This window comes from Carassius carassius, chromosome 37 (assembly GCF_963082965.1).
Source record: "Carassius carassius chromosome 37, fCarCar2.1, whole genome shotgun sequence".
In the NCBI taxonomy this organism is placed as follows: domain Eukaryota; kingdom Metazoa; phylum Chordata; class Actinopteri; order Cypriniformes; family Cyprinidae; genus Carassius; species Carassius carassius.
The window spans coordinates 21,013,657-21,025,820 of record NC_081791.1 but is presented as its reverse complement, the minus strand read 5'-3'; the positions used below and the strand labels follow the sequence as shown (position 1 = coordinate 21,025,820).

General features: G+C 35.2%; 2 protein-coding genes across 6 annotated transcripts; one reads left to right on the top strand and one right to left on the bottom strand.

Moving 5' to 3' along the window:
- Nucleotides 1–224: 224 nt before the first annotated feature.
- si:dkey-126g1.9 (uncharacterized) lies at nt 225–3,254 on the bottom strand. The gene is made up of 2 exons (XM_059527059.1): nt 2,908–3,254; nt 225–1,161 (listed from the first exon to the last, which is right to left on the bottom strand). The coding sequence occupies exons 1-2, from the start codon at nt 3,208–3,210 to the stop codon at nt 1,024–1,026; spliced, it is 441 nt and encodes a 146-aa protein (XP_059383042.1). The 5' UTR covers nt 3,211–3,254; the 3' UTR covers nt 225–1,023.
- A 937-nt stretch (nt 3,255–4,191) lies between these two features.
- nlrp12l (NLR family pyrin domain containing 12-like) lies at nt 4,192–12,161 on the top strand. Of its 5 annotated transcripts, XM_059528142.1 has the most exons (14): nt 4,192–4,234; nt 5,640–5,753; nt 5,850–5,951; nt 6,049–6,150; nt 6,378–8,180; nt 8,272–8,445; nt 8,769–8,942; nt 9,061–9,234; nt 9,475–9,648; nt 9,723–9,896; nt 10,147–10,320; nt 10,866–11,039; nt 11,130–11,303; nt 11,453–12,161. In XM_059528142.1, exons 2-14 carry the CDS (start codon nt 5,659–5,661, stop codon nt 11,460–11,462), a joined length of 3,504 nt encoding a protein of 1,167 aa, XP_059384125.1. In that variant the 5' UTR covers nt 4,192–4,234; nt 5,640–5,658; the 3' UTR covers nt 11,463–12,161. The 5 variants fall into 5 exon arrangements, with proteins under 5 accessions (XP_059384125.1, XP_059384128.1, XP_059384127.1 ...); XM_059528145.1 differs by lacking the exon at nt 5,640–5,753 and having other exon boundaries at nt 4,196–4,234; XM_059528144.1 differs by lacking the exon at nt 4,192–4,234 and having other exon boundaries at nt 5,038–5,753; nt 5,855–5,951.
- The last annotated feature ends 3 nt before the right edge of the window (nt 12,162–12,164 follow it).

The window sequence follows — 12,164 nt, the reverse complement described above, 5'->3', positions numbered from 1 at the left end:
GTTTGTTCTTATTTGATAAACCTCTGTTTCTATTTAAATTGGGATATATGTTAAAATGTTTTTGATGTGATATTTTACAGTTATAATCTATAAAGCAATCTATAAAACAGATATGATCTATAGTTCTTAATTTATTTTCGGTAAATATGCATAAAAATAGCACTTTGCAAAATAAATTTCTTGCTTTAATAATAATAATAATAATAATAATCATAATATAACAGTCCAATTCTAAATTTTCATTTATTAAGGTTTTTCCATCACATTTCATTTTAAACAGGTGTTACAAGTTTGACAGATACTCCGTTTTCACTAACCCTATTAAACATGTCAAGGCACAGACTTTTCTCTGCCCTGTGCCAGACTGTCTTTTCCTGTTGTGGTTTCTCATAATCTCATCCTTTGTCTTTAAGGCTCTTGCCCCTAATACCATTTGAAAACACCTACTTTCCTCTCTAAGAGCATTCAGCTTCCTTAAGTCAAGCAAATCCTATCTTTTGTCCATCAAATAAAACATTATAGAGGGAATTTCATTCACTTTACAGAGCATAAACATATATCTCTTCCAGTTAAAAGTCTAAATCACTTTCACCTCTGTCATCATTACATGCAGCATGAATTCAGGTGACCATAACACTTGCAACTTGCTCAACAGTGAAAGAGAAAAATTGCAAGCTATGCATGAAATAATTTATAGTTTTATAATACAAAAACATTTTATTACTTCAGTACAGAAATTCATGTAAATTCTTTCAATCAAAGCAAAATATATACAGATAGATCTGAGAGTAAAAAGAGATCCATGTCTTTCTTATAGCTGTAAATCACTAATGCAAGATGAATACTCCACTTTGACACAAATTTAAAGAGAAGACATTTACAACAATTGAACAATTTACAGCACGACAGGTAAAGCACGGCCAGGGCAGATGTATTGTCCATTTTTAAATAAGCATTTAGACATGCAGGATTAAATGGTCCATAAAGGTACAAATAATGTACAAATGCTGGTCACAGATTGTATTAACCCCAGGCTCCTCCCGGATGGAAATCTGGGACAATAGACGCTGCAGCAGAAAGAGGGGTGGAATATCCCACAGTGAAGTTCTGCAGACCCAACATGAGACATTTCCAACTGTAGCGAAGAGCCTTTCCTACGTTCTGTAAAACAAACAGAATGGTTTGTATGACCCCTGATGGTTTGGTGCTTTATTAATTTTATTTATTTTTAAAATAATTACACAAAATGATTTGGCTGTTAGGGAACATAGTAAATGTGAGCAGCGAATCAAAATCATTAAACAGTTGGGGGGAAAAAACACAGACTGGACTGAGGAAACACAGCTTCATTCACAGATCCAGGAGGTCCAGCTTTTGCCAGCAGCAATACAGAATTAAGACTTTGAGTGGTTTAAATAGCTGAAGGATTTCCAAGTAGGCAATTTAGTTGGATTAAACACTATCATTTTAAACTGTAAATAGCATGCAGTTTAGTGGCTTTATGTTAGTGACTGTCCCTCTTTGTGACAACAGGTCAGAAACAGGATGCACTGCTTTATCCTGTGGGAGGAAGTTTCTTCTGCTTGACAATGGATTGCAAACATAAAAAAGCTGGTTTTCTGAAATGATTTAAATTGCTTTGAATCTCAAACATAATTTTGCATTTGAAAAAGGAAAATTTGAAGAACAAATTGGGCCAGAAACATTAATTTCTTATTGTTGAACCCTCTGTTTTATTTTGCATCATTGAAAAAGCCAGCCATTCACACCAAACTTGAACAAGTTAAGTTATTGAATGCTTTTAAAAAAAAAAAAAACTATGCTATAGATATTAAGTGGATTACAGTGAGATGCATTTACTAAAGATACTCTATTTACTCACAGTCTCATCAGTTTTAATTGGCTAAGTCTGATAAGGAAACAGTCTAATGCCAGACAGGCTATCCATTGATCTTTGACCCAGTCTAACACCGGGTCAGCAAATTCAAAGAAAAATCATGTGCTTGTTCAGAAAATAACAATTTATATGGTTATTATATTCAAAGCATCAACTGAAGTGGGACCTGTGCATGATTTCATAATCAGAACTATACAATTTCATGGTTATTGCAAAAACATTTTGTTTTTGAAAGCATCTTTTCATTACTGAAAAACACATGACAGTTTTCTGTAGTATTATGTCACCCTTTCACTCATAAACAGGATTTTGAAACTCAATGGGATTTGTAAGATTTTAAATCAGGAAACACCATTTTTACAAATCTAAAGAATTATTCTATATGCTTAAATCCGTGCAACAGAAAATCTACATAAACACTTGAAAATAAAATTAATCAGAAGTGTTGATATCGGAGCTACAAGAATTACAAACCACAACCAGGTTACAAATACTGCTGGAACAGTTACTTGTCACTGTTGGATAGCCAATAATAAGTAGGATTGTCTGTATCCCAATAGTAAAACAGTGAATAGCCTACTAATGGAATGTTACCAGTGAAAATGGAAAAAATCACTGCTAGATAACCTACAACATAAAAATACATACTAGTGAGTCTAAATTAATAAAAGTTAGTTTAAAAAAGGCTGTAGGCTATTTATTATTTTGGAGCAGGCAAAAAAAAAAATCCACATTACTATTTCTAAGTTCAGTAAGATATTTATTTTAAAGAAATTAATACTTTTATTTTTCAAGCACTCATTAAACTTACAGTTTCTACAAAAATATTTAGAAAGACAACTATTTTTAACATTGATAATAAGAATATATATTTTGTTTCATCAAAAAAACGCAGCCTTGGTGGGCATAAGAAACTTCCAGAGCCTTTTGAAAGCTTAGTGTTCATAAAAAGCAGTTAGCCTACATAAATAATTTGTTACAATATTCACAAGGCATAATATTCAACTTACCTTTCTGTATTTTTTATACTTTTCTTTCTTTTTTGCTTTCTTTTCCTCCTTTAGTTTGTGTTGGCTGTCATCTTCCACTAAAGGCTCGTATTGAGATCTCTCTGACAGTAAAGTGAAGTGCAGATCTCTGGGTTTCTCCCTCTGATTCTGCTCCGGTGCGCCGGTATCAACCTGCCGCCTGTATCTACCGTCCTCAAAGAGGCCAAGCCGCGGGACACAGAGAGACTTGGGCTTCATGGTCTTCACCAGGAGCGTGTTGTTCGTGCACACACTGATCAAGCTCTCAGGACTGCATACGCACATCCTCTTGGAGCAGCTCCGCAGTGTTTAGTTTTGGCTGGACTCCAGCTATGATTGACTCCTTACATCATCAGGTTCACAGTATGAGACTGGAGTGCAAACTCTCGTTGACAGTCTGGGGTCAGTGAAGTATATTCAAATCTAATTTAATTTTCATTCTATTGAATTCACTATTGAACTCATTTATAAGTGCTACATAGGGGACTGTTAAAGCTAACATAGCTTATTGTGTGTGTATGGTTGCACAACCATATAAAAACACATTGATTAAATCATTCGATTGATTTAGATTAAAAGAGCATACTGGCACTTTCTACAAAATAGACACTGGAATTTAAAACAAAAAGAGGTCAGTGAAGGAACTTATTTTAGAAATTATAGACCATCAACTTCAGAAGGTCACACTAAATTTTATGAGCTATTTTATTATTTTGGTCTAAAAACTGTTTAAAACTCTGATTTGTGTGACTTTGCAATTCACATCAAAATTAAGCTATTAAAGAAAATATTAAAACAAACAAACAATAAATCGACTAAATAAATAAATGATTGTAAATTTTTGTACTGCAAAATTAGTCTGGTGAGCCCATATAGCTCATTTGCTTTTCTTAAAATAACTTAACATGCTATTAATTTTTATTAAATTAAATGAGTTATTAGTAGAAACAGTATTTTTTAAAGGTCAGGGTACACTAAAGTACCATATTTGTTGAATGTGTACTTTAATCTGTTATTTTGTTAAATCACTAAAGTAAGCAAAATGTTATTTTCCAACAAATAACTTCAAACGTTACATCAAAGTTTTAAGCTAATTAAATTATGACTGAAAACCGGATGCATTTGTTTTTGTAGAAGTTTTGAGAACATTTTGAAAGACCAGAGCAACATGTGCAAAACCTGAACCATAATAATATGAGCTAAGCGCAGACCCACCCCTTTGTGACCACGTGATCATTGACTGACAGGAGTGAAATCACTGAAGCGAAAGCTGAATGAGCGAGACATTTGGACATAATTTCGCTTGATCGTAAGTACACATTTAGTTTCTTAAATAACAGGTATAATGGGTCTTTGGCTTGACCTAAAATCATTATACGAATAGCTGAATTCAACTTGAACGTTTTAAAAGGTATTATTTAATGTTACAGTTGATGATGGTTGGGAGTTATAGCCTAAATTAAACCGTCATTAATGATTACAATGACTGTTAACTGAATGCTTTCAAATTACTTTATTTTCATTTTCGATTTTTAGTAGTGTTTCTAATCTACTGGATGTTCCATTTTAAACGTTGTCATAGTCTCTAGTAGCATAATTATCCGTCTTTTTCTCAATCATCAGTAGGCTATCACTGTGGTACAAAACTGAACGAAATAATAGAATGTATTCCTTGCTTAGAATGTTTGATATTAGAGAGGAAACGTTCTTTAATTAGATTACACCCACTTTAGACTGACAGTGACAACAAAGGGTGGCAATAAAAATGTCAGATTCTTTAACTGGGTGTGTTAGTTACAAACTGTTGTCGTAATTATTTGCATGCGTATTTCATTAATGGCGTATTTCAAAGCAAAAGTCACCTACATAACACATCAATCCAAGTGTAGTTACTGTTTTTTCAATCAGTTTTGTTTCTGTTATTCTATGAGTAATCCAAGATACAGATGTATGATGCAAGTACTGGTGATGATTTTTTAGCATGTGATGTTTTCAAAATCACATGGCATTAAGTGTACATGGATATACAGTCATGTTTATCTATCTATCTATCTATCTATCTATCTATCTATCTATCTATCTATCTATCTATATATATATATATGCTGGAGAGCTAACAATCACAGCACTTATCACAGCCTGTGTGTGGTCACTCATAAAATGACATGGCCACTCATAAAATGGTGTACACAATTAAACCACAGAAAAAGTGTTTCAAACAAAAACCCACATGTATGTATGAAACTGGTTAACTTCTCTAACTTCACTTAGTGGTTCCTCATTCCTTTGCTGTGTTTTGTTAATTGCAACACTGATGTTGAAAGTACAAACCATTTATAGATTAAGAGAAAGTCCTCCACACGCCAGTATACTTTGGGTCATACATTCTTTTGAACATACTTGGATACTTAGATTTGATAAGAATCTCTTACTTAAAGTTCAAGTTCATTATTAATTAGTATTACATATTGTACCTGTACCAATCTGTGTTTTTTCTTATCTTTTTCCTGTCTCTTTTGTTCACATTTCGAAATTGCATCTTTCTAGTACACGTCATGTGTTTGTTCAGTAATCACTCCTTCACTGTGTCCAGACATGTCTTGTTTAATCATTGGTTCTTGTGTATTTATATTTCCTAGGTTTTCCTGTCCTTTATCATCTATTTTATAACACTCTTTGAACATTTTGTTTTCATTGTTGGACTGCTTTCCTAGAGGAAAAATAAAAAAGCTGATGAAACCTTGGACATTAAGTTTAACAAAAAAAAAAAAACCCTGTGGTTTGATCAACTGCATTTTAATGAATTTGCCAGATTTAAGCACTGCATGGTGAGAAAAGTGTGGTAATATGTCGTTTCCATTATTTATGAGTTAAATGAGTTAGTAAATGTATTTTTAAACAATTTTTTTTATCTCTCATTCAAGGACAGTCTCACAAAATCAGCACAGCCATGCTTCTTTAAAAAGTGCTAATTCTATGCTGGATCCAATTGATTTAAAAAGAAAACCTCTTTTGTCAGTACAAAGGTATTTAACATCTGCTTAGTCATACTGAACATTTGAAAGTAAAACATAATTTAAAAGGACTTTGCATAAATACAGCCAACTTATATTTTTTCTGAAGGTTTGGTAAGCAGAGAAAGCTGAATGATGTGTCGAACAAAAGCCAGGCATCAATGACTGAACCAGTTGCTTTCCATTTTGAAGACTTTGCCACTGAGCAACAGTAAGAAATTTATACAAACTGTCTCCCTTTATGTCTCGTAATTTCCTGTGATGGTAAAGCTGAATTGCTCCAGTCTTCAGTGTCAGTGTTTACTGCCTTTACTGATCCATTTAAAGCATCTTTTCAGAATAAAGTTATTAATTCATCTGACCCCAAATTTGTTGGACAGCAGCATATTCTGCTTCAGGGTCCAGTCATACACTTTTATTGTCAATGTATTTTCACAGGTCTCACAAGAACAGTATTCCTGAATTAACTGTCCATTCAAAATCAGCAATGGAGTGCCAGCAAGAATTTAAAACAAGACTGAAAGCCAAATTTCAGTGCATTTACAATGACGTGCCCAAACAATCACATCCCACGTTCCTGAACGACATCTTCACAGAGCTTTACATCACTGAAGGGGAAAGTGAGAATGTCAACAAAGAACACGAGGTGAGACAGATCGAGACAGCGTTGAGGAGAAAAACCACAGTAGACATTCCAGTCAAATGCAATGACATTTTTAAACACTCTACTGAAGAAAACAGACCCATCAAATGTGTGTTGACTAAGGGTGTTGCAGGCATTGGGAAAACAGTTTCAGTGCAGAAATTTATACTGGATTGGGCTGAGGGCAGCGCTAATCAGGATATCAAGTTTGTGTATCCGCTTCCATTCCGAGAACTGAACCTGATGAAAGGGAAACATTTCAGCTTGACTGAGCTTCTCCAACACTTCAAAATGGAAACAGGCTCTGGAGATAATCTTGAAAACCAATTAGTTCTCTTCATCTTTGACGGTCTGGATGAATGCCGCTTTCCTTTGGATTTCCAGAATAACGGAAAGTTGAATAACCCAACTCTGCCAGCTTCTATTGATGTTTTGCTAACCAATCTCATCAGTAACAATCTGCTTCCTGATTCCCTCATTTGGATAACATCTCGACCAGCAGCAGCCAGTCAGATCCCTCTCGACTATATCAATCTGGTGACTGAAGTTCGAGGGTTTAATGATCCACAAAAGGAGGAATACCTCAACAAGAGAATAAATGATAAACACCTCTCTGGTCGTATCATCACGCACTTAAAGTCGTCAAGAAGTCTGTACATCATGTGTCATATACCAGTCTTCTGTTGGCTCTCTGTTATGGTGCTAGAGAGAATGTTCAACACAGCAGAAGATGAAGAAATCCCCAAGACTCTTACTCAAATGTACACACACTTCCTTCTCCTCCAAACCCATGCGAAAAACATGAGATACACCAGAGAGCACAACCCAGGCCCGGAGGATGAAGAAAGGATTTTAAAGCTAGGTAAGCTAGCCTTCCAACAACTGAAAAATGGCAATCTGATATTCTATGAGGAAGACCTGATGGCCTGTGGGATTGATGTGAAGGAGGCAGTGGTGTACTCAGGAGTTTGCTCACAGATCTTCCGAGAGGAGTCAGCATTAACCGAGAACAAAGTCTACTGCTTCATCCACCTGAGCATTCAGGAGTTTTTAGCAGCAATGTATGTGTATTACATGTTTAAGGTCCACCACAGAAACGTTCTGGATCATGAAGAGCATCAAGAGCTTACAGAGACCACCTTGTTTGACTTGCATAAGAGTGCCATTGACGAGGCTCTAAAGAGTGAGAATGGACATCTGGATCTATTTCTCCGATTCCTTCTGGGACTTTCCTTGGAGTCCAATCAGAGCCTTTTACAAGGTTTGCTTTCTCAGTCTGGTAGCAGAGACTGTCAGAGCATTGTGGAAACCATTGAATATATAAAGAAAATGATAGAGGAGATGTCCGTGCCAGAAAAGTCTATAAATCTCTTTTACTGTCTCAATGAACTCAATGATCTCTCTTTGGTCAAGGAGGTCCAGCGGTTCCTGAACTCAGGGCATTTTTCTAAACTTTCCCCTGCACAGTGGTCTGCTTTGGTTTTTGTGTTGCTGACATCAGAAGAGAAGCTGGATGTGTTTGACCTGAAGAAGTATATCAGATCGGATGAAGGCCTCACCAGATTGATGCCAGTGGTCAAAGCTTCAGAAACTGCGCTGTGAGTTTTTGTTTTAGTGTTTTTTTTTGTGTTGATTGAGGTCACGTGTGTGTTTGTGTTTCTCATTTATTACGTTCACATTATATTCCAGACTGGATAATTGTGGACTTACTTTGAGATGCTGTAGAACTCTTGCCTCCACTGTTGGCTCTAGCTCTTCTAATGTACGAGTGCTAGATCTGTGCAGTAACTCCATTGGAGACAAAGGGCTGGAGCTTCTGACCACCGGACTGGAAAACACACAGTGTAATTTAGAGGAACTGAGGTAAAGTTCTTAGACACTGAAATAGAAATCTTATTAAACCATTATAAATGTCTTTACTGTCACTTTTGATCATTTTAATGCTTTTGTTAAATCGGAGGGAAACAAGATGCTTAACTAACCCTATCCAGGGTACTGAAGACGTTTATCTAAAGTGTTTTTTGAAAATACTACATATGAAAAACCCAATAAAGCATACATCATTAAAAAACATTTTAGCATATCTGAATTACTTTTAATTTCCTTAACAAAATGATTCCATATTGTAGTTGTAAATTAATATTTAGTACTATAACACATCATGTGATATGTTACTCTTTCCTCAGGCTCTCATACTGCAGAATCACCACATGCGGCTGCTCTGTTCTTAAAACAGGACTGCTTCCAAACCTTCCAAACCTTAGGGTGCTGGACCTGAGTGAAAACAGTCTGAGAGAAGCAGGAATTAAGATCTTAGCCGATTACGTGAAGGATCAGCACTGTAAACTTGAGATACTGAGGTCAGTTGCAATAGAATTAAACCTCTTCAAACCATTCTTCAGTTCATCAGAAGATATCAATACCCAAATGTGGAATTTGTTTGGTCTTCATGATCACTTTTCATTGAATTATTCATAGACTTAAGGACTGCAGAGTTACAACTCAGGGCACCATTGCAATAGCCTCAGCTCTGCTGTCTAACCCGTCACACTTAAGAGAGCTCGATCTGCACTGGAATAATCCAGGAGATGATGGAGTGGAGAAGCTTTCCGCTGTCATACAGCACCCACTCTCAAAGCTTGAAACACTTTGGTATTTTTTTCTCTTTTCTTTGTATTGTCATATGTATATATGTATATACTACCATTCAAAAGTTTGAGAAAAAAAATTGTAATAAAAAAGGTATATAATTGGAATATAAAAAGGTTTCAAAATATTAATGTTTTTCCTGTATTTATCAAATTAGTCATTGTGAGCATAAGAGACTTCATTCAAAGACATAACTACTATTTTTTTACCAAATGTCCTAAATGTTCATTTGTCAACCGGTAGGCTAAGTTACGGTTTGCTCACTGAGAAATCCTGTCAGTCTTTGGCTTCGGCTCTCAGGTCCAGCTTCTCTACTCTGAAAGCTTTAGATCTGAGTGGCAACGCAATCTATGATGAAGCAGTGAAAATGCTCTCAAATGGACTTGGAAGCCCTCACTGTAAAGTAGAGATTTTGAGGTAAGGGTTTTAAATCTGCACTATATTTATATCCTACCCTCAGCAAACTCTTGAAGCATATCCTGTCTCTTCAGGTTGGCATTGTGTGAGATCACAGAGGTGGGTGTTGATGATTTGGCCTCAGCTCTCGTTTCTAACCCAGCTCATCTAAGAGAGCTGGACCTGAGACAGAACCACATAAAAGATTTCGGTGTATCAAGACTTGCTGAAATGGTGAAGATTTCCAACTGTAGGCTGGAGATGTTATGGTGAGCAGTTCAAGCTTTGAGACTTTCATTATAGTGCTATGTAGGTAATTAGGTGTACCGACTATTGATGATTTTTGTAAATGTGATACTTTGTATTCAATTTAAATTACAATCAACAATGATAATGTGATATTAATGTTAGTTGGTGATTTGGATGCTGAATGGTGACATTCTATTAAGCAAATTATGAATCTAGTTTTAAATGTTTTAACAACAAGAGCATTTTATGAACACACGTCTTTAATAACAGTTTAGGAGACAGTGGGGTCACAAAGGACGGTTGTGGTGTCCTCGCTGCAGCTCTAAACTCAAACCCGTCGTATCTGAGAGAGCTGGACCTGAGCAGTAACGGGCTCAAAGACACAGGGATGAGGCTTCTTTCTCCTGTCCTGAGGAATCACAGCAGCAACATTATGAAATTAGAGTAGGTTCTGTACATACATTTTAATGAACATTCTAATGTATCAGATAACTGTGTTAAGTAAAAATAATTGTTCAAGATTTTTCAAAAACAAATTAGGATGCATTAAATTGATCAAAAGTCTCAGTACAGATGTTTATTTATTTAATATTATTTTTTATTTAGATTATTTCAAATAATTAGAATTTTCTATCTAGCAAAGAATCCTGGAAAAAAATATTTTCAGAAGAAAAAAATTAAGCAGCAAAGTCTTTTCAACATTGATAAGAGGAAACTATTATGATTTTTAAAGGATCATGTGACACTAAAGACTGGAGCAATGGCTATTGAAAATTCAGCTTTGACCTCACAGGAATAAATTACATTTTAAAATTTATTAAAAAAGAAAAATTAATTTAAACTGTTATAATAATTCGCAATATTACGGTGTTTACTGTATTAATGATTATACCATACTTTTGATGAAACAAATGCAGCCAGCAAAAGATACTTCTTATAAACGTATACAATTGTTAAGTAAAATGCCACGATATCATTGTTTTCCCTAGTTTGAGTCAGTGTGGTTTAACCATGGCCTGCTGTGATTCACTGGCTGCAGCTCTTCAAGAAAAACCCTCAAGTCTTAGAGAGCTGAATTTAGGAGTAAATAATCTAGAAGATCTGGGAATTGAAATCCTCTGTGCTGGACTGGAAAATCCACATTGTCAGCTGGACACTTTAGGGTATGTATCTACTGGGTGCTGTATCTGTATCTGACTTTCCAAGTTGCTTTCAGAGAAGTTTTGTTCATATGTCACTGTTTTTCTGTATAGGCTGTCTAACTGTGGGGTCACAGGGGAAGGTTGCACAATTTTAGCCTCTGCACTGAGATCTTATCACTCACTTTTAAGAGAGCTGGACCTGAGTGAAAACAATCTCACAGATTCAGCCGTGAGGCCACTATCGGTCTTGCTAGATGATCCAGACTGTAAACTAGAGAAACTTATGTAAGTAGTTCCAGTTGTGATATTTGCAGTTATAAACTCCAGAAACAGCATAATAGCAACAGTGTGTCATACAGAACACACACTTTGTATATTTGTACGTGTTGAGCTTTATGTAAATGTATTTGATTAACCTTTTCTTGTCTTTCCAGCTTGTATTAAAATCAGGCCTGTTTGTACCACAGAATACATCAACATTTGATGAAAGTGTAGCAGAATGCTGCCATTCCTCACCACTGATGATTGCACTTCTTGTTAGTAATTTTTATGATGCATTCAGATGTTTTATTTTTAGATCGTTTATTTATATTTTTCTTATATTACACTGAGGACTTATATTACTGAAGAGAGAATTCAATTGCACTGCAATAGTGTTTGTTTTAAAAAGCTGTGCTTTTCATTTGAGACTAATATGTACTATGTACAGTTATAAGTGTTACAAGTTGACTGATGCACTGCTGTTGTTTTCAAAAGATGAGCCAAGGTGTCCAATGTGTTTTTATAACATGTAAGAAAAGGCTCAGAACCTCTTAACTGTAAAGGTCAACACACTATTTCCGCTGCAACTATGCAAACCCTTTGTCATTACAAGATGTAGCTCTAAAGCAATCAGGGAGGTTGTTTGCATAAATTTAATTGGTTAGTTTTTTGTTTATGTAGTTTAAATTAATGCTATCTTTATTTGTTAATGTGTGGGAAGACATTCATAATGTAAAACCTTAAGTTACACATTTTTTTTTAAATATGTGTCATTCATTTAGAAAATGTGTTTAAAGTCATGTAAAACTTTTTGTTTGTATCAAACCATAATACATCTTAATTAAAAGACAAAGTTATTTGGTGATGGCATCTGTATTCACTCAC

What these genes read in the sequence shown, in the direction of transcription:
- nlrp12l (XM_059528142.1), top strand. Translation starts at nt 5,659, where the DNA reads ATGAAACCTTGGACATTAAGTTTAACAAAAAAAAAAAAACCCTGTGGT. An exon ending in TGTAATTTAGAGGAACTGAG is followed by an intron (nt 8,446 to 8,768) that starts GTAAAGTTCTTA and finishes CTCTTTCCTCAG; the next exon opens with GCTCTCATACTGCAGAATCA. An exon ending in TCAAAGCTTGAAACACTTTG is followed by an intron (nt 9,235 to 9,474) that starts GTATTTTTTTCT and finishes GTCAACCGGTAG; the next exon opens with GCTAAGTTACGGTTTGCTCA.
- si:dkey-126g1.9 (XM_059527059.1), bottom strand. Translation starts at nt 3,210, where the DNA reads ATGTGCGTATGCAGTCCTGAGAGCTTGATCAGTGTGTGCACGAACAAC. An exon ending in AGTATAAAAAATACAGAAAG is followed by an intron (nt 1,162 to 2,907) that starts GTAAGTTGAATA and finishes TTTGTTTTACAG; the next exon opens with AACGTAGGAAAGGCTCTTCG.